The sequence below is a fragment of the Tetrahymena thermophila genome, assembly GCF_000189635.1.
Source record: "Tetrahymena thermophila SB210 genomic scaffold scf_8254803, whole genome shotgun sequence".
NCBI lineage: Eukaryota > Ciliophora > Oligohymenophorea > Hymenostomatida > Tetrahymenidae > Tetrahymena > Tetrahymena thermophila.
In genome coordinates this window covers 530685-551883 of record NW_002476559.1, presented here as the reverse complement: position 1 = coordinate 551883, position 21199 = coordinate 530685, and the positions used below count along the sequence as shown (strand labels likewise).

Below are 21199 nucleotides of genomic sequence, written 5' to 3'. Positions count from 1 at the left end.
TTATTAAATAGATTGCTAAAATTTTTAACTTATAAACTTATTTTTATTGAGTATTGATTGATTCATGCTGAAATAATATTTTTGTAATCAATCTTTTTATTTACAAAATATAAAATCTGATAAAAGGAATTGATTGCTTGATCATTTTGAATTAAGCTAGAATATTAATTTTATCAAATTTACACATTTAGACACTGAAATTAAAAGAATACGATTATTATTAATAATATTATAGTTTTTACTGTTACTTATTTATTTATTTATGTATAAATCCATGCTTTCTCAAGAATTAAAAATTTTAACTAAACAGAGTACTTCATTAATGAATATACAAGGAGAGAAGTATAAGTACAAAGAAAGTGCTGAGTAGTACCCAGCCAGAAATTTTTGCATATTTTTCATAAGATCCTTACTGAGCTGGCTCGGGTATAGCTAGACCTGAAAACAATCCTGCTAAAAAGCCTCCAATGTTTGAATAAGTTGATATTGAAGAAGGTCCTGGGAATAAGAAAGCAAGCAGCATAAACATTATAAATATACATAATATATACTCTCTCATAGGTCCAAGTACTTCTAACTTATTCCAGTTCAATATGAAGTATGAAAGAACACAAGCGAGTAACCCAGTGACAGCCCCACTACACCCTACATAAATATCATAATCAATTCCAAAATTAGCAGCTAGCATGTTTGCTCCGATGCCAGAAAGAAGATAAATAATGGTTGTGTTTAGTAAACCATAGCTGTATTCAATTGCTGACAAAATAATAAATAATGAGATTTAATTAAACAGTAGATGAACGAAACTTGCATGCATAAACATCGCAAATAATACTCTGTAATATTATCCTTTTTCTCTAATATCTATAGGAACTACAGCACCCATATCTATGAGAGATTTTTAATTGATTTCTAAAAGACTTTAGCCAAATCCAGTTGTTTAGTAACATTCTAGGACAAATACGAATGAATTAATTACTAATATAGAAAATGTGATAGAATTTATTTTGAATGATGGGCATAAGTTTATTTTCAGCATCTACCAAAATGACTCTTTTCTTGGATCTTACTCCTCAGGAGGGACTTAACCTTAAATAAAACAAAGCAAAATTACATATTTAATTTACTTTACTTCTAATAATAAATTCAATTAAAATGATTACTCACAAATGGTATTTTTAAATTTGGATCTAATATTTAATTTTGATTGGGATTACTAAACCCTAAACGCAGTCTTCTATCAAACCCATCATCATTTAATCTATGAATATTGGCCATATTTTATAATCTAAGTGTTTTACCTAATTTTTACCTTTGAAATAAATATTCCTATTTATTATCTATATATACTAAATACAAATAATTCTTAGTTGTTGTTTATTTTTAGAAAAGAAAGCTAATGAATGAAATTGAAAATCTAAGTAAGATTTTATGATTCTAATCTCTATTATTCAAATATTTATTTATTTATTATCAAACATAGTAGTTTATAATATCAAAAAAAAATGAAGACTAAAAAGAATTATGGAAACTACTAAATTTCTAAATGTTATTAATCATATTTATTAATAAATCCATTTACATAAATTAAATTCATTGAAAAACTACTAGATTATTTTTTTATTTATTTTTTTACTTACTTACACATTTTGTATTGTTCCATTGATTTTTATTAATAAATTAAATATTTTCTTTAAAATGATCAATAATTAATATAATTAATGAATAAAATAATGAACAAAAATTGTGTCAAGTTTTTTAAGTTAAGAATTCATACAGGCAGAGAGTTTTATCTGAATTTATTGATTTTGTAGATAGAATGTGATCATTAAACAAATTTTATATATTTGTTTTTTATCTATGTCTCAACATGAAATAATCAATTAGATTTGAAAACTAAAAATGTATTAATAAGCATTGTATTGTTTATTAAAATTGTATTTATTTATGTTAAAAAAATAAATTTTAATTTATTTATTTTATTTCATTTTTTAAGCAATCAGTATTAATAATAATATAAAACTTGTTTTTAGAAGATTAAGAGCTTAAAATTATTTAAAAATTGTTTATTTATTTATTATGATTGATTTAAAAAGGGATAAATATTGCTTTATTTTAATTAAACTCAATCTATTTTGTTAAGTATTTTAAAATGAATTTTATAGTTAAAAGATAAAGAAAAAATAAGAGTTAAAAGTGTCTCAAATATATAAAGTGGATTATAACTTAAATCTGATACTGAATAATCAAACTACAAGAATTATTACAATTTAAATCCAATAAAACCTTAGAATCAAAGTAGAAATGAGAGATCAACCAACAGTTTTGAATTAAAGATATAGAGATCTAACTCATGCTAGATTTATTAGTTAAATATATATATTAATATCATCTATTTGTTAATTTATGAATTGAAATTAAATACTACCTACCTACTGAGAGAGACAATTCTTATTGTATTAAGTAATTAAAAACTAATATTTCAATATAATAAACTTCTTTAGTTCAAATAAATATAAAGCTTTTTCTTATAAAAATGGATATAGATAGAAATAATTTTAAAGACAATTATTAGAAAATCATTTAACTAATTTAATCATGTGATTTTATTTCTTTTGATTGTGAATTTTCAGGTAAAACATTGCTTCTCTTTTTAATAAATACTTAGATATGTTTCTCTTTACCCTTTTTAGATTATTGATTGAATAATGCGGAGTTTAATTAGTATCATTTTTTAACAGGTTTAGCTACTGAGCGCTTTTCAAAGATAAGAAAGTATGACAGTGATGAAGATATTTATTAAAAGTTAAAACACACTGTTTAAAATTATCATTTGCTATAAATTGGACTGTGCATTTATACTTTTTGCAAGGTTTAAAAAAAATACATTGCCTATCCTTATAATATTTATTTGAATCCAGTTTATACTACTAGTTCAGAGTCTATTAAGAAGTAAATCATTTAGGTAAAATAAATAAATAAAAAAAATATAATTAAATAATGATTTTAATAATATTTTTGCATATAAAGTTAGAATGCTTTAATTTCATGGCAGTAAATGGATTAGATTTCAACAAACTTTATTCTTCTGGATTGGTAATAAATAAAAAAGATATCAATTATATGCTTATCAAATAAAAGCAATTTAGTAGATATCATAAATTTACTTAAACTTTTATGGTAATTAATTATAAATTAGTCTTACATAAAGCTTGCATAAAAAGAAAAAATTTTGGAAAACAGCAAGTACTAATAGAATCATGGAATAGCTTTAAGCAAGGCTAGTCGTGATGCTTTGGAACAAATTGTGAAGTAGATTTAGGAGTATGACCAAGATAACAACAATACAAAAGATGTAACAATCGAGTGTAAATCTCAGTATTTGTGCACAAAGATTCTTAAGTAAATAATTTATTAATTAGATAGAATAAGCATTTGATCTAATTCAAACTTTATTTATTAGAAAGTAAATTGGACAAGCTATTTACTCTTGTTAAAATGTAAACGTAGATAAGGGTTAAACAAATACTTAGTTGATTATTAGAAAAAAGAAACCTACACAGAACCAATATTTTAAAAATAAGTAAGCCTAAGATATAGATGACGATGAAAATAACAATAATAATGGTACTGAAGAAATCAAATAAAATGGAGATGGAGATGATGTTTCAAATCCTTCTCATTCTAGTTCAGAAATAGATTTACTGGGTTTCTCATTAATTGTTGAAGCAATTGTCAACTCTAAGAGACCTATTATAGGACATTATATGGGATATGATCTATTTTATTTCTACGATCACTTCATTGATGTTTTACCAAATACTTTTGTTGAATTTGTTGAAAAGGTATCATTCATTATTTATTTATTGTCTAATTTTTTTAGATTTTCATTCATTTTAATTTAAAGATAATTTTAAAATGTTAAAAATTAAATAAATAAAATCTAATAAAATAAAAGGTAAATAAATACTTCCCATATGTCATAGATACTAAAGTGTTAGCTAGGAAATTGTAAAATAAAGTTAAAAAACTACCTCTTCATTTAGAAGGACTTTACAGAGCTGTAGCAAAAGATGAAAAATGCTTAAAAAAGCACCATAACACTGTTTTGACAAATGGTAATAAATAAATAAATTTTATATCAATAAAAAGCTAATTTTAATTTTATTTTGAATTATTATTTAAATAAATTTAGACCCATAATTCTCTAAGTACACAAAAGAAGGGTAATTGCACGAAGCTGGTTTTGATTCGTACATTACTGGAGCTTCTTTTATAGGAATGTGTTACTTTGAGAAGTTTGAACAGGAGAAGGAAAAGTAATTGAAAGATGTTCCTTAAAGAACTAAAAAAGGCAAAGTTGTGTAAGAATACTAAGACAAACATGATTAAATTCTTAAACAAGTAATGGAAACTTTTATTGATCCAAATTTTGCAAAAGAACATTTAAATCATATCTTCTTGCAAGGAGGAACCTTTTACTTTAATCACGAGTTTTAAGTTGCCAGAGATTCTTTTGACATCAACCACAACAAAGAATTTCTCAATAATACTTTATTTATTAAATTTGATCCTCAGATTTCCTTCTAAAATTTAGCTGATCATTTCTCATAGTTTGGAGATGCAGAAGTAAATTAAAATTAAGATTTAAAACATAAATAAATTAAGTAAAATAAAAAATAAATTCTATAGATAAGCATTGTGGATACAAATTTAGCATATGTAGAATACGAACAGTTTGAGTTATTTGAAGGAATTGAAGATAAATTAGACCACATTATTCCTCTTTTAAAGAATGATAAAATAGAAATTAGCAAATATGTTGATAGAAAAAGATTTACTGCTTTTTCATATTTTAATTGAATTAATCAATTTTTTAATTAAATTTAATAAATTAAGTTAATAAATTCATTTATTTCTAAAACTATTTCTATACAAGATTAGTTAAAAAATTAAATAAAACACACAAACAATAAAAAGTGCATTTATTTTATTAAATAAATAATATTCCTACTAGAAATTTTCAATATTTTATTTTTAGATTTAAATTATATATTTATTTATTTATTTAATTTCATCTTATTAATTAACTTCAATCAATGATTTCATTTATTAAATATCACTATTTAGAACTAGTCTTTTCATTATTTTTTTAGGAATCTGAAGGATCTTTAGATTCTTAGCTATTCTACTAGAATGTTTCTTTGAAATATTCTTTCAATGTTCTCAAATGTTCTATTTAATTGAGCAAGTTTTATATCATTTCTTTATTTTATGAAAACTTTTCATCATTTAGAACAATTTTTAATTAAGCTGTTAATTCTTCAACTGTTTCTTTTAGATCCTAATTTTCTTTAATGAAATTTTCATCATTTTTTATTTAATTTATTAACAATTAGAAAAATTCTAATATTTTTTGATTGCTTTATATTTTCTATTTGGCAGTATCATAAACTTATTTTTAAATTTCCATTACTTTCTTCATATTATTTTAGTCAGATAAAGTATTTCTTATTAGTTAGTCTACATTAAAAAAGGAATCTAATTTATCATCAATTTATTTTTTAAAGTTAAGCAAATTCTAATAATGGTAACAAGAATAAATCAAAGATCCAGTGATGGCTCCAGAGATTGAAATGACTTTAAATTTATACCAAGTTTTATTTTTAATTAATTACTTGGAATTTTTTATTTTATTCAAAAAATTCATTTTAAGTAAAATTTTGTTTTGCTTTTTTTTGTTAAAAAGTTTATTTTTAATTAATATTTCTGAAAAATTTATAAATTACTTACTGAATACAAACAAATTTATGGCAATCAAAAAATATTTATAATATCCATTTTTTTTGATAATTCATCAGAATTTGAAATTGAAAAAAATTACATCAAAAATTAAATTATTAAAGATTTCCATTAGAAATTTATCGAAAATTCTTTTTCTACATGAATTAAATTAAAAATTAATTAATTTATCCTCACATATATTTAAGCTTAAAAAATTATTTTTATCCAATCATACTTATTATGCAAAACAATTTACAATCAGCGAAATCAAGTGCTTTGATTTAATTAAATCATTTACAAGCTTTTTGGGTTATATTTTCTATTTAAATTAGAGAAAATTCATTTGTTTCTTTTAAAATTTATAAAATTTTTTCTAAGTATTTACTTATCTACATTCATAATAAGTAAATGAAATATTTATAATAAATTAATTTGCTACTAAAAAAATTTATGAAGTTTCCATCAATTTTTCAACAAAAAATTAACTAATTAACTAACTAAATAACTGAATTAGATTTTCAAAATTTAATCTAATTTACACTAAAAATATGCCTAAATTTCTTTTAATCAAATATTAATAAGTATAGCCTATCCAAAATTAATAAGGCATTTTACTTTATTGATTAAATAATATGTATTAATTTACATATCTAAGCTTAACATTGTGATAGATAAATAAAAAAACAATAAGTTAAGCTTTTTCATTAAATTATTCATTTTACTTTCTCCTTCAATTCTTCTTTGGAAGTTTTTTTTGATATCTTCTTTAAACTTTTAGCTATTTCAAAATATTTTTGTTAAAGTAACAATATGTAAATAATTATGATGTAATCCTATTTACTAGTGTTTTATAAATAATAATGATAGCCAAATATTATAAATATGTTATTTAATAGTCAAACAAATTATCATGCAATACTATATTTAATATATTGATAGAGTAATAAAATACTTTATTATTTTCAAAGAGGTTACTATCAATTAAAAATAAAAGATATTTACGAATAAAAAAATCAAAAATTAGGAATATACAAACAAACAAGCAAACAAATAAAAAAATAGACAGACAAATAAATAAATAAATAAATTTTAATGTTTGATTTAAACAGTATTCATTAATTATTTTAATTTTCAGAATTTTAGTCTGAATTATAATTTATAATATTTTAGGCCTTGTCTTCTTCAGTCTTATTAGTCTTATTGAATTTTGAAAATAATTTAGATTTCTATTCACTAAATTCAAGACTTGATTTTTTTTCTTCAACCCTTTTTTCTAAGTTTTGTTTGATATCCTCTTTAAAGCTTTGAGCTTTTTCTATTTTATTAAAGAAATTAGATTTAATTTCTTTAAGTGAAGAATTAGTTTTATTTTATTCATTTTAAGAGCTATTTTATGATTATTATAGTTAGACATTTTGATTATTTTCTTTAAATGTTATAGAATCTTATGACAATAAATTATTCTTGATAAATTAGCCATCCTTCTCAGTAAAATTATTATCGTTTAATTCTTAATTTTATGTTTTTTTAATATCTTAATTATCGAGTTCCTGGTTAGCTTCTAAGTTCTGTTTAATCTAATTTGATTTTAATTGGCCTTCACCTTAATTATTAGTCTTAATCACACTTAGTTTTTATTTTAATTATTGAGTTAGATCATTAAATTTTTCATTTTCTTTTGCTTTTTCTTTAATATCTTGTTTCAATTATTTAGCAACTTCTACTTTCTCTTAAACTTTAGTCTTAAAATCATTTATCTTTTCTTCGTCAGGTATTTTTTCTTTCAATTTATTTTTTATTTCTATAGCCTCTTTTTAGACTTCTTTAGCCTTTTAAATTTTTTGTTGTACTCTCTCATCTGAATAGTAGTCTTTAAGTTTCTGTTTTTATGTTTCTCTATAATCCTAAAACTTCTATTTTAGCTATTCTTTGTATAATAATATTTTTTAATAATTGTAAGCAGTATAAGCCAAAGATCCTGTTACCACGAAAGCTTTGAAATAAAAGATACCAGCTTATACTTTGATCATTCGATCATAATATTTCTAAAATTATTTGTAAAAATTCATATTTAAAACGCAGCAATTTTAATTTTTATAACTATTGATTTTAATTAAATTGAATAGTATATCCACAAACTTTAAGCTATTTTGTAAACTTTTTAAGCTCCACAAATATACTATTTTCAAATAAGAATTTCCTATTTAACAAGTTGAAATATTAATGCTTTTTATAGTTAAGATATTTCTAGAAAACTCAAATAAAAATTCAATTTAAAAGAAATTTCTTTTGTCTATTTTAATATTATTCTTTTATTTGTAATATTTTTTATCAACTCTTAATTTTTTCTATTTGAATTTACAAAATAATTTAAATTGATATTTAGTCAATTCACCATTTTATTTTCTTTATTTAATCCTTTCTTTTAAAATTTGTTTGATATTTATAATAACATAATTTTGATAATTTAAAGACCTATATTTTTTTTATTTAACAAATTCTAAAATGCTCAATTAAGAATTCAAATAAAAGTTGTTCTTTAGTTTATCTTTGAAAATTAAATTATTTATTTATTTGCCAATTATTCTTAAAAAGTAAAAATATATTGATTTGATTTTACTTATAAAAAATATTGTAAAGATATATTGATTGAATCTGATTCTACTTAATAGCAGTATATTCTAACATTAAATAATTTTGAAATTAATTTTATAAATGGAATAACTAAAGTTAGATTAGCTGGCAGCTTTTAAATATTTTAACAATTAAAAAATATTAATAAAATGCTTAGAAATATTATTTTATTCAATAAAACAAATTTTAATTTAAAAAAACATTTATGAAAAAAATATATTTATTTGAACTTGTTATTTTATATGGCAAATAATTTTTTTATTTTGAATTGATTTCTAAATAATTTTTTAAGATAGATTTTTATTATTTTTCAGATAAATAATAAAATAAATAAATTAAAATTCTAAATTCGATTTGAGAAATCAAATAAAAAAATCTTTTAATTACTTTTTATTTTCCAAAAAATATCCCTCTAATTAATTAATTATTTTTTTTACTTAAAAAATTTTGAAAAATAAATAATATTTTTAGTTAGTTTTATGGTATTTCAAAATTATTTGAAAATTTCATGATTGAAAATATTGAAAATAAATTTATAAATTATTTTGTAGAAATATAATTAAATAATTATAGATAATTGATTGATTTTTATATTATATTCTCAAAATATTACTTATTAGCAAGAATTTAATTTTTTAGATTAATTAATTAGAGGGAAAAATAGTAAGTAAGTAAGTTCTTTTTATTTTTATACAAAAATTTTATTGAAAATCATTCTAAAAAATATCAAATAATCAAAATGATAAGAAAGATTAGAAAAAATTAATGATAAACACAATCAGGATATTAATTAAGAATCAATTAATCAATCTTTATATTATTATTTTTTAATTCAAAAATATTTTTAAAAACAAATATACCAAAAATAAAAATAAATTAAAAAATAATTGAAAATGATGAAATAATTCTTGTTTGAATAGCTATCAAATAGTGTTCAAAATACCACAAATAAATTACTAACTCATTTAGAAGATAATTAAAAGATCATATCTCTGCTAGATAATCTCTTAAATTCTATGACTAATTCCTAAGTTGATTAGATGTAAATTGAATAAGTTTAAGATGATATTGAAAAAATAAGTGATTTTGTATCTGAGATACTTGGAACTTTAGATTCTTGCCTTTTTACCTTGGAATATAACACATAAAAGTATGTTTAGCACTTATCTAAAAAAAAGGATGATATCTAAGCGCTATCAAATATCGATAATATTGATGTTTCGATCTCTTAAAATGGAAGAGCATAAGAGCATTAATTAATGAGAAATAATATATTTATGGGCAATTATAATAACATGAAATCTTAACCTGTTTATTTATATTAAGGCTAAGAATAATATTTGCATGATGAAAATGAGGAAGACTATAGCCAAAATGATTATTAGCAAATGAATAATGGTTTTAATGGGATAGAAGGAGATGATGAGGATGATATGTATGATGAAGAAGAAAACGATTAAATTTATCTAGGAGAAGACGAATACAATGATTAAAATTAAAATCATTAACTGAATATGATATAAAATAAACCTTAGCAATTTTAATAAATGCAATAGCAAAACGCTTAATAAATGTATCAAAAACAACAATAGAGTTAGCTTATTTAAAAAAATTCAGTATAGACTATACCAGACAAAACAAAATAAAGCAAATTCATGGAATTAGAACCTAGCTCTAACAATTAGAAAACAACTCTGAATTCTAACTTAAACATTTAAAAACAATCTAGTAAGACAAAAACTGTTAGTGCTAACCTTACTGTCAACGATATATTTAACTGAGTCCTTTATTGTAAAAAATAAATTTATAAAATGTTAATGAAGAAATAATGTTTATTTATTTGTTTGATATTTTATTCACTACTAAAAAGTTAAGAAGAAGTTACTCAAGTATGTATGAACTTGAATTTTTTAATCCTCAATAGTAAATTGATATTAATTTTTTATTACTATTAGACTGACATATTGAGCTCATCTAAGTAGTTTATGATAAAATATATTAAATTATATGTTTTTTTTACTTTAACCATTCTTTCAATATATTTTATTTTTAGTGATAAGCAAAGATGTGAATCGAAAATTAAAAAAAAATTAAAATGAATATAAATTTCAATATCGAATATAAATTAGTTTCCATTTTTCTTTATTTTTTAAATATTGAAACTTTCAGTCCCATTTTTTGTGAAAATTTAGAGTTAAATGCATTCTTTATTTTTTTTTAAAATCTCAAATAAAACTTAATCATTTTTAGAAAATGAATGAATGGATAGCTAGCTCTTTGTTTTTAGTTTATACCCAAAACGATATTATTTCTAAAATTTTTAAAGATTAATTGAAACATTATCAAGGATTATTATTAAATTTTTTAAGTTGATGGTAAACTCTTGTTAAAAGTAAAAAATTAATATAAAAAATAATTTTTTTTGATCATGTTTTATTATCAAAGTCTTAAAAATCAGAAATAAATATAGTAAAAATTTTATAATAAAGACTATTTATTTTGGCTATTCTATTAAAAATCTTGTTTATAGTTTAAAATATTACATAAATAAATAAGAAAAAAATTTTATTATTAAAAAATAACATAGAGTTTATTTGTTTATTTATTTTAAAATGAGATTTAGTCTTATCAATTAAATGTAACTTAGTACAATATTAAAGTTTTATTTATTCTTAAATTTAAATGTTAATTAAGTCAGTTTAAATAACATTTACAAATAGAATTTTAAGTTTTATTATTTAAATAGTAAAAATTTAATTAGAAAAATATTTTGTTATTGATATAAGCCAATAATAAAATCAAATGAGTTATTACTAATTTACTTATTAACATAGGTTTTATTAATTATTTATTTCGCTATTTTAGATGTTTATAAATTGATTTCTATGATCAATAAAAATTTGATATCTTAGAAATATTTAAATAAAAGATTTCATAATATGGTTAATCAATCAATCACTTCAGGTAATTCATAACAACATAAAATATTCAAACAATTTTAATAAATATAAAATATAAAAAAAATATAAAAACCTATTAATAAACGAAATTAGGAGTAAAGCAATCATAAGATTAAATTTGTCACTAAAATGGCTTCAAAAATTTGCAAGGGAGATTATTCAACTGCTTAAAATGTTAAATTAGAATTTTCTATTGATAGAGGTGGTACTTTCACTGATATATACTGTAATGTCTTACAAAATGATACTTATAAGGAATCAATCGTATATAAGCTTCTTTCAGAGGACCCTATTTATGGAGATGGTCCAAGAGAGGGAATTAGAAGGTTGATAGAAAATATCCTCAATGTATAAGTGCCCGTGAACACTCCTATACCTTCAAAGCATATCAAAAGTTTAAGGATGGGTACAACAGTGGCTACTAATGCTCTGTTAGAGAGAAAGGGTGTAAAGACAGCATTAATTGTTACGAAGGGGTTCAAAGATTTGTTAAAAATAGGTAATCAATCACGTCCGAACATTTTTGATTTGACTAACAGTAAGCCAGAAGTACTTTATGAGGCTGTTTTAGAAGTTGATGAAAGAGTTCGCATACTTAAAGAGAGTGAAGATAGAAGCTAATTAGAGAATATATGCGAAGGTATTACTGGTGAGTATGTAGAAATTTAATAAAGAATCGATGAATAGTAAGTAGAAAAAGATTTAGCAAAATTGAAAGAATCAGGTATTGAAGCTCTCTCTATTGTTTTTATGCATTCCCCTTCCTACAGTAAGCACGAAGAAATAGTTGGCTAAATTGCAGAAAAATTAGGATTTCCTTAAATATCTCTTTCTTCTAAAATAATTCCCATGATTAAAATACTTCCAAGAGGTTCTACAGCAACTCTAGACGCATATCTAAACCCTTACAGTAATTTTTTTAGCATATCAAAAAAAAATTAAAAAGAAAAATTCCAGAAAAAGATAATTTATCTATTTATTTTTGATAGATATATATACTTATTTATTTATTAATTATTTTTGCAATTTGTTATCAAAAATTCAATTATAATGAACAATTCTTTTGTTAATTAGAAATTAAATGAATAACAAAATAAAATAAATGATAATTAGATGTGATAACTTATTTACCTATCTAATGATCTTTTTATGAACAAACATGAAAAATCAAAGCAAATTTAAATATTCTTATCAAATATTTTATTAGGAATTTAGCAAATAGATTAAATTTAGAATATGAATAATCTCATTCTTAAGTTAATTAATAAATAAACAAATATCAGATAGAATATTTTTTAATTTTTGATATAGCTTAAAATACATTTTTTTACATTATTAGTGTTGAAATTTTATCAAAAATATTTAAGTTCAGCTTTTTATTATGTTTTAAAGTTTTTAGATATCTACAAAGCTTTGTCAGCGGATTCGATAGCGATATAAGTTAGACATAAATATATTTTATGCAATCTGATGGTGGTTTATGTGATATTTCTAACTTTAGAGGTTCAAGATCTATTCTTTCAGGACCTGCAGGAGGTGTTATAGGATATGCAGAGACATCTAAATTTTTATTAAAAAATAACAAAGAATTCAAAGGAATAATTGGTTTTGATATGGGTGGTACATCAACAGATGTTTCTAGATATGATGGAATCAAATTTGATCATATTTTTGATGCTTAAATTGCTGGTGTTATGATCTAAACACCTCATTTAGATATCAATACTGTAGCTGCTGGTGGAGGATCTCGTCTCTTTTACACTAATGGTATTTTCAAAGTAGGACCTGAATCTGCAGGAGCCACTCCTGGCCCTGTTTGTTATGGAAGAAACGGGTATTTGGCAATTACTGATGCAAATCTCATTCTTGGTATTAGTTAAAACATTTTACATTATTCATTAAAATTGTTTTTAACATTTAGGGAGAATTCAACCAAAATATTTTCCTAAAATATTTGGAAAGAACAACGACGAAGAATTATTCAAAAATTTAACGATACAAAAGTAAATTTGAGCAATAAATGAATTACAAGTTAGAATAAAAAAATTTAATTTTATATCAATCAGATTTGAGGAGTTAACAAATGTCATTAATGATGAAATTAGTAGAACAAGTAATGGAAGAGAAGTCAAAAAAATGACGATTTAAGAAGTTGCTTATGGTTACGTAAAAGTTGCTAATGAAAGTATGTGTAGGCCAATTAGAAACATTACTTAAGGTAAAGGGTGCAATCCTAAACATGATATACTTAACATTTTTGGAGGTGCAGGAGCACAGCATGCATGCTCAATTGCTTCGAAGTTGGGCATGAGAAAAATATTTATCCATGAGTATGCTGGTATATTAAGTGCATATGGATTAGATAAAGCTAATGTTATAGAGGAATCATCTCTACCTTTGTAGGTGATTTTGGATCTATCAAATAATTAATAGAAAGAGGATATCAAGAAAAAGTTAGATGAGCTTTAAGTTAAAAATGCCTAAATTCTCAGCAAGTTAAACTTTGCTTAAGAAAATATCCATCACGAGAGGTATTTGTCAGTGCGTTATGAAGGAACAGATACTTAAATTTAAATTCTTGAAACTGGTTGCAACCAGGATGTTCTTGCTAAATTTGTTAGTTAACACTAAAAAGAATTTGGTTTTGTGCTAGACAAAAGAAGAATTTGCATAGATTAATGCAGAGTCAGAACTATTGCTAATAAGAGCTAAGAGCAAGAAGAAGACTCTGAAGAGTTTAGTAGTTTTATTGAATAAACTTAAATTCAAAAAATAAGTGAGGAAATGGTTTATTTTGAAGTTGAAGGTGTTATTAAAGAAGTTAAAACTCCTGTTTACTAAATGGAAACTCTTGAACCTTCAAGCAGAATTTAAGGTCCTTCTGTTATATTAAATAATACAAGCACAATTATTATCGAACCTGGATGGACTTCTCTTGTAACTAAAAAAAGAAATTTGTTACTATCAGAAAATAAATTGTAACAGGAAAGTGTAAATTATTTCTAGCAGGAGGTCAAATGTGATCCCATTGAATTATCTATCTTCAGTAATAGATTCATGAGTATTGCAGAGTAAATGGGTAGAACTCTGTAAAGGACTGCAGTGAGCACAAACATTAAAGAGAGACTTGATTTTTCATGTGCAATATTTGCTCCAGATGGAAGGTAAAAAAAATTATTTAAATGCTATTTAATTCTAATTAACAAATCAATTTATGATGAAAATAAATTATTTTTTAATGAATTTCTTGAAAAATATTTAGTTTGGTAGCAAATGCACCTCATTTACCAGTGCACTTAGGTTCTATGAGCGAAGCTATAAAATATCAAATTAGAACACTTGGATCTTCTTGGAAAGAAGACGAAGTTATCCTGTCAAACCATCCAGCTGCTGGTGGAAGTCATTTACCAGATATCACAATAATCACCCCAGTATTCGATGTTGTTGACTAAGTAACACAAGAAAAAAAACCTATTTTTTACATAGCTTCTAGAGGCCATCATGCTGATGTAGGAGGGCTCACTCCTGGATCAATGCCTCCTTTCTCTCGTAGTATTTTAGATGAAGGTATAGCTATAAAATCGCTAAAAATAGTCAGAGATGGTATCTTACAAGAATAAGAAATAATTGATATATTTACAAATCCAGGTATTTAATTTATTAATAAATAAACATAATGAATCCCTATAAAAAAATATAAAACCAAAAAATATTATTAGATAAAACTGAAAGAATAGTTTAATTTTATCATCAGTTTTCTAGAAAAGCAAGCAATTTTTAAGTGCTAAAAATATTTCATCGATTAAAATTTATTTGGTATTCATTTTGGCATCAATAAATATTTAAATTATTTAAAAGCAAATTTATTAATAAAATCAAAAGTAATTTTTTGACTGAGATAAAACTGAAAAAATAGATAATAAAAAAATTGTAAATATATTTAAAAAGTTTTTATCATAAGTTTTTTAGTAAAGTAGACAATTTTTAAATTGCCAAAAATAAATAAATAAATAAATAATTAATCAATTCAATAAATTTATTTGGTATTAATTTTGGCACCAGTAAATATTAGATTATAAAAAGCTCTTAAAAAATAATTTAGCAATAACTTTTTTTATTTATTTTTAAATGAAATACTATTGTAAATCTACAAAAAATTAGGTCCAAACCAAAGAGGTACAAGAGCTCTTAATGATAATATATCAGATATTAAAGCTCAAGTTAGTGCAAACAACAGAGGTGTAGAATTGATCAAATAGCTAATTTAAGAATATTCACTTCATTATGTACAAGCATACATGCACTTCATTCAAGACAATGCTGAAGAATCAGTAAGGAGAATGCTTGTTGACCTATCAATTAAAAATAAAATGGCTGAAGTGGATACTGTTTCAGAAATAGAGTACATGGATGATGGTACTCCTATCTGCCTTAAATTAACTATCGATAGAACAAATAGAAAGGCTCACCTCGATTTTGATGGAACAGGATTTTAAGTCCTAAGCAATATTAATGCTCCATATGCAGTGACTACTTCTGCAATAATTTATTGTTTGAGATGTTTGGTGAATTCAGAAATCCCGTTAAATGAAGGGTGCTTAAAACCAATCACATTCAACATTCCTAAAAACTCTTTATTATGCCCGAGCGAAAATTCTCCAATAGTAGGTGGAAATGTACTTACATCGCAAAGAATTACTGACCTTATTTTGAAAGTAATGTTTATTTATAATTGTTTATTTTAGAAGCAAATAACTTATTTTTCTAATTAAAGCTTACAAGTTTTATATTTGTAAAATAAGCTACTTAATTTCATTTATTAATTCATTAATTAACTTGATTATTTATTAATTAGGCATTCAAAGCATGTGCAGCTAGTTATGGATGTATGAACAACCTTACATTTGGCAATGACACTATGAGTTATTACGAAACTATCTGTGGAGGAGCCGGTGCAGGACCATCTTGGAACGGATAAAACTCTGTTTAGGTTTGCAATAAATTATTATTAATAAATTAATTCTTGTTATTTATTTATTTTTTAATATATATTTGCTATAAAAAAGTGCCATATGACAAATACAAGGATTACAGATCCAGAAATTCTGGAAAGGAGATATCCTGTTATTTTAAGAAAATTTGAAATCAGATAAGGTAGTGGTGGATAGGGCTAATATAAAGGCGGTGATGGAGTAATTAGAGAATTTTAATTCTTATAACCTTTAAAAGTAAGCATTTTGAGTGAAAGAAGAGTTTTTGCTCCTTTTGGTTTGAATGGAGGAGAAAATGGTGCTAAGGGTTTAAATTTGCTTGTACAAGGAGATTTAATTACTAATCTAGGTGCTAAAAATACAGTGGATGTATAAAAAAATGATATTATTATTATTCACACTCCAGGTGGAGGTGGTTATGGAGATAAAAACAAAAAGCAAGAGTAATTAGATGAAAAAAATAATACAAATACATATGTAAATTTAGGAAGCGAATCTACTTTCAAAAGAAAGCAAGAAACATGCTGAAATATATTAAAATAAAAACAGTAAATCTATGTGTATTCATTATAAAACTCTTAAAATGTCTTTGTCAGTTTTTTATTTCTTTTTTGATTTAATTTTATTTTTAAAAGATGCTAATTTTAAAGTTTTTACTAAATATTTTTACTTCTTATTAGAATTTACCTTTGTTGTTTGTCATAAAATATTTTATCCTTGAAGTTGATTTTTGTTATTAATCAATCAAAATAAAGGACATGAAGATTTAAATAAGCAAAAGTGATTCATAAATAGTAATATTTCAGTAAGTAATTTATGATGAAAAATAAATTTTCTTAGAAAAAAGAATATCAAAATAAATAAATAAATTCATAACAAACATATCAATCACTCTAGCATATTTAATTTAGTTCATCTTACATGGATGCTAATTAATTAATACATTCACAAATTAATATATAACTTTTAGATAGCTTAAAATCTTAATTTCAAAATTGAAATCAAAATGAAAGAGTGAATTAATTAATTACTATTAATAACTATTTAAGTGATTATGGATCAATAATATTTTTAAATTTTTGGTATGTATGTATGTATATAGACAGGTAGGCATATCTTTTTTGGAATATACTTGAAATATTAAATATTCTTATTTATTTTTATAGATTTTTAGCTTTTTTAATAGAATTAAGTTTTTTCAATATGAGAAAGTTTTTGTAAAATTTAAAGTCAGCTTCAAATGTTTAAGGCACTATAGCAATTAAGAATAGTAAAGGAGAATGTTAATTGCATGACATTACTCGTTTAAAAAATATAAAAGCAAATGAGTTTTGTGTTTCATGCGAATTAGAAATGTGCTACATATGTTCTCATAAACATATTACTAATCACTGCGATGTTTCTTGTAAGAAAACTTTAACATTTTGCATATGATAAAATAATAGAATTTTAAACTATCCCTCCAAAGTTATACTATCTATTTAATTCATTTTAATGCTAAATTTTAATATGATTGAATTTTCATTTCTTAAATTTGTAATTAGGGGGTGAGGATTCTTACAAAAAATATAATTTGGCACCAAAAAGCTAGAAAAATAAAGATTATAATTGTGGTCATTTGGCTAAGTTACACTTACAGAATCTGAAATGTCCTTGTGGTAAATTATTTTATAAGATTTATTTAAATACATGCTAGATTTCGAGGAATTCAGATAATTTAAATAAATATTTTTAGTAGAATAAATTGTAAACTCAATTCTCTTTATATAAATAACATAAAGGAAAGCCTATAGAACATGAAATGAATGCAGGAATATGTGCAGCTTGTAGCACAGCAACATGTTCTAAAGAATGCCATGATAAATATGCAAAGGAAGTAAATGAATGCACTTTCCATCATAATTTTACTGTTGATATGCCTAACTAAACTCTGAGATCTATATTATTCAGAAATGCTTACTATTTATTTGATAATGGATATGGAATGGGAACTCCTATTTCTAAAACTTCTAAATTATTTACAACTGGCTATTTAAGCGATAAAAGAGACAGTATTTATTTACAAAGAGGATTCCGTATTTATGGTAATCCTGCTGAAGAAACCTTACATAATTTAGAAGTATTCAGTGATGATAATATAGATTATGTAACACATACCGATAGAGTTTGCTTATGTTCTTGCAATGTTTGTAAGCCAAGAAGTATACATTCAGTAGAAAATTGTTCTATCAGATGCCAATCTAAAGAAGCACTAGTAAAATATTTTCATTTTATAAATTTAAAACTAACAATCAATATTTAAATGAACTCCTCTTAATATAAAATAAAACAATTTTTAGAAACCAAATAAAATCATTCATTAATTTTATTGCTCTAAAATTCATGTTTTATTTTTAGAAAATAAATAGATAAATAAAATCAGGTTAAAAATAACAAAAACTGTAATATAAATTAAATTAAAAAAGAAATTATTAGAGTAGAATAAGATAAATTTTTTATCAACATAATTATTGAATTACTATTTTTATCATAAATTAATGTGGTTCATGAGGAAGATTTTTTTAAACTAGAATTTTATCAATTAAAAAAAAAACTGTATTTTAACAAATTAATAATTTATTTGATCAGTTTAGTTTTAAATCATTAAATTTAATTAAAATCTACAAAAAATAATATTTTTTAAATAATCAAATAATTATTTGAATGATGTAACATAAATATTAATGATTACAATTTAATATTTTTAGACAATTAAAATCTATTTTCAAGTTGTATTTATCTTATCTTATTAATTGTGAGATAGTTTATTTCCAAAATTAAACAACTTTAAAAAATACAAAGGATTTAATGCATTTTGTCATCAAGTTTTTACTATTATTAACCAATTAATACTGCAAATCTAAATTAGCAGATAATACTGAAATAAGGTTAATATAGATTAATTACATGTATTATTAAAAATAGCTTTGATAGTTGCTTTTTTATTTATAGTTTTGCTAAAAAATTAAGAAAGCATGAATAGATTTTTTATTTTAAAATTGGAAAAAATCTACTTCAAGATTAGGTTTAAAACGAAAAACTCAAATAAAACCTGATTTTATATATGAATTTTATAATTAATTAAATAAAATTGATAGAAAAAAAGAACTACCTACTGAATCAAATTAATAATTAATGCCTAATGAATTGATAAAACAAAAATTTTTTTTCTAACTTATATAAATTTGCTTTTAGAGATATATAATAATCTATTTGTATTTTTATTAAATCAGATTAAATAAGAAGTCAATATGTCTTAAGGAGGTTTGTTTGACGAATGTCACTGCACTTGTAAATTTTGCTCATCAGGAATACTCAAGTTGACTCACAATAGAGTTCAGTGTCTTTTCCACTGCTAAAACTCCTCTTTCCAAATTAGCTAAGACTGAATAAATGAATATTTTTAAAAAATATTAGAAGTTTTAATAGATAAATAAATTAAGTATTCAGTTGAATTAGAATTAAAGCAACTAAGAAGCTTAATTTTAATGAATAAAATGTTTATATAAATATGAATCTAACGTTAATTATAAAAATTATAATGCCTAAAAATTTAAAATAAATTAGAATTTAAAAAAATTTATTAAATTAATTAAAATGTTTTTTGTTTATTAAATTTAGTAGATAATGCTTTGCAATAATTTGGATAGTTATAGAATTATATATGTATTATATTACCAAGCCTCTACTGGCTGACATTTTTATCAAATACCTCATATATTAAATTTATGATTCATCATTATAGAACAAAATAATTTAGTTTGAGGCAAAAAAGTATCTTCTATTTCAATAAATCAATTTAGCCCATAATATTTATCTTTCGATACTATTCTAGTTAAAAATATAATTTCCTTTTTTTTTAGATTAAATTATGTGGGGAATCTTCAAATTTGATAACTTAACCATCAAATAAACGAGCCTTTTCTACTTATAATATGACCTCAGTTTAGCAAATAAATTAAAATAGATTTTAACAGTTATTTAATCATCGTTATTCAGTTTTGTTGAAAAATTAACAAGCAAGTCATTTTAGAGGATTTTGTTTATTTATAAAATATTTTATGCTAATAATGAGTAAATTCCAACTCTAACCATTCAAACAAGATAAAAGATTGCTAGATTTTTCAGCAGAAATATCTTAATAATCATTAATTAAAAATATTGCTTGATTCTAAACTAAATTTTGCTTAAGTTTTTTTATTTTTAAAAATGAGATAAATAAATGTAAACTCATAGAATAAAAAATAATAAAACAAAATGCCTTTATGAATTTTTAAAGAATTTAAATTTTAAAAACTTTTGATAATCTTTTACTGTTTTCTTGGTAGCGACACTGGTTATTTTTGAAGACGCCGGTATTGATTAATAATTGATTTTATAAAGCTTTTGCAATAAGGTTAACAAAAAGATATAAGGAAATCAATCTACAGAAAACTACTATTTTAATTCAAGCTAAAAATTAATATAGAGAATTTTTTAACAATGAAATCTTACAATTTTAATATTTCAAATAACAGGCAAAAAAAATAATTTCCTTTAGTTGAAAAAAAATAAATAGAATTTCACAATTGGAAATTAATAGAAAAAAAAAATGTAAGGTGAATTAGCTGATCTTATTTGAAAATTAATAGTCAAATTGATAATAAATCTAAAAAGATTGGTGATTTAAATTGAAGGTGATCAAAATGCCAGTAAATTTACATAAAGAATATCTAAAATAGAGACTGTAAGCAAATACTAAGAAGAAAATTATTAATTGAAATAAAGAAAAGAAATAAGTAAGAAAATTAA

General features: G+C 22.6%; 7 protein-coding genes across 7 annotated transcripts; 4 read left to right on the top strand and 3 right to left on the bottom strand. All coding sequences in view use genetic code 6, as the record gives it.

Moving 5' to 3' along the window:
• Positions 1 to 316: 316 nt before the first annotated feature.
• On the bottom strand, positions 317 to 1278 carry TTHERM_00006200 (rhomboid protease; the record flags this gene model as incomplete). Its single annotated transcript, XM_001008101.3, has 2 exons — positions 317 to 1089; positions 1164 to 1278. The coding sequence occupies 2 exons, from the start codon at positions 1276 to 1278 to the stop codon at positions 317 to 319; spliced, it is 888 nt and encodes a 295-aa protein (XP_001008101.1).
• A 1258-nt stretch (positions 1279 to 2536) lies between these two features.
• Positions 2537 to 4863, top strand: TTHERM_00006190 (CAF1 family ribonuclease; the record flags this gene model as incomplete). The annotated part of the gene is made up of 8 exons (XM_001008100.1): positions 2537 to 2633; positions 2742 to 2965; positions 3031 to 3096; positions 3200 to 3402; positions 3464 to 3845; positions 3959 to 4118; positions 4196 to 4629; positions 4693 to 4863. The coding sequence occupies 8 exons, from the start codon at positions 2537 to 2539 to the stop codon at positions 4861 to 4863; spliced, it is 1737 nt and encodes a 578-aa protein (XP_001008100.1).
• A 256-nt stretch (positions 4864 to 5119) lies between these two features.
• Positions 5120 to 5485, bottom strand: TTHERM_00006180 (hypothetical protein; the record flags this gene model as incomplete). Its single annotated transcript, XM_001008099.2, has 1 exon — positions 5120 to 5485. One exon carries the CDS (start codon positions 5483 to 5485, stop codon positions 5120 to 5122), a length of 366 nt encoding a protein of 121 aa, XP_001008099.2.
• A 1411-nt stretch (positions 5486 to 6896) lies between these two features.
• Positions 6897 to 8309, bottom strand: TTHERM_00006170 (transmembrane protein, putative; the record flags this gene model as incomplete). Its single annotated transcript, XM_001008098.2, has 1 exon — positions 6897 to 8309. Exon 1 carries the CDS (start codon positions 7851 to 7853, stop codon positions 6897 to 6899), a length of 957 nt encoding a protein of 318 aa, XP_001008098.2. The 5' UTR covers positions 7854 to 8309.
• Positions 8310 to 9227: 918 nt separating this feature from the next.
• On the top strand, positions 9228 to 10199 carry TTHERM_00006160 (hypothetical protein; the record flags this gene model as incomplete). The annotated part of the gene is made up of 1 exon (XM_001008097.2): positions 9228 to 10199. The coding sequence occupies exon 1, from the start codon at positions 9312 to 9314 to the stop codon at positions 10197 to 10199; it is 888 nt and encodes a 295-aa protein (XP_001008097.1). The 5' UTR covers positions 9228 to 9311.
• Positions 10200 to 11507: 1308 nt separating this feature from the next.
• Positions 11508 to 16897, top strand: TTHERM_00006150 (hydantoinase/oxoprolinase; the record flags this gene model as incomplete). Its single annotated transcript, XM_001008096.1, has 8 exons — positions 11508 to 12288; positions 12771 to 13247; positions 13300 to 13381; positions 13445 to 14542; positions 14641 to 15026; positions 15540 to 16093; positions 16234 to 16368; positions 16445 to 16897. 8 exons carry the CDS (start codon positions 11508 to 11510, stop codon positions 16895 to 16897), a joined length of 3966 nt encoding a protein of 1321 aa, XP_001008096.1.
• A 675-nt stretch (positions 16898 to 17572) lies between these two features.
• Positions 17573 to 19797, top strand: TTHERM_00006140 (hypothetical protein; the record flags this gene model as incomplete). Its single annotated transcript, XM_001008095.1, has 4 exons — positions 17573 to 17774; positions 17914 to 18027; positions 18151 to 18623; positions 19642 to 19797. The coding sequence occupies 4 exons, from the start codon at positions 17573 to 17575 to the stop codon at positions 19795 to 19797; spliced, it is 945 nt and encodes a 314-aa protein (XP_001008095.1).
• Positions 19798 to 21199: the final 1402 nt, after the last annotated feature.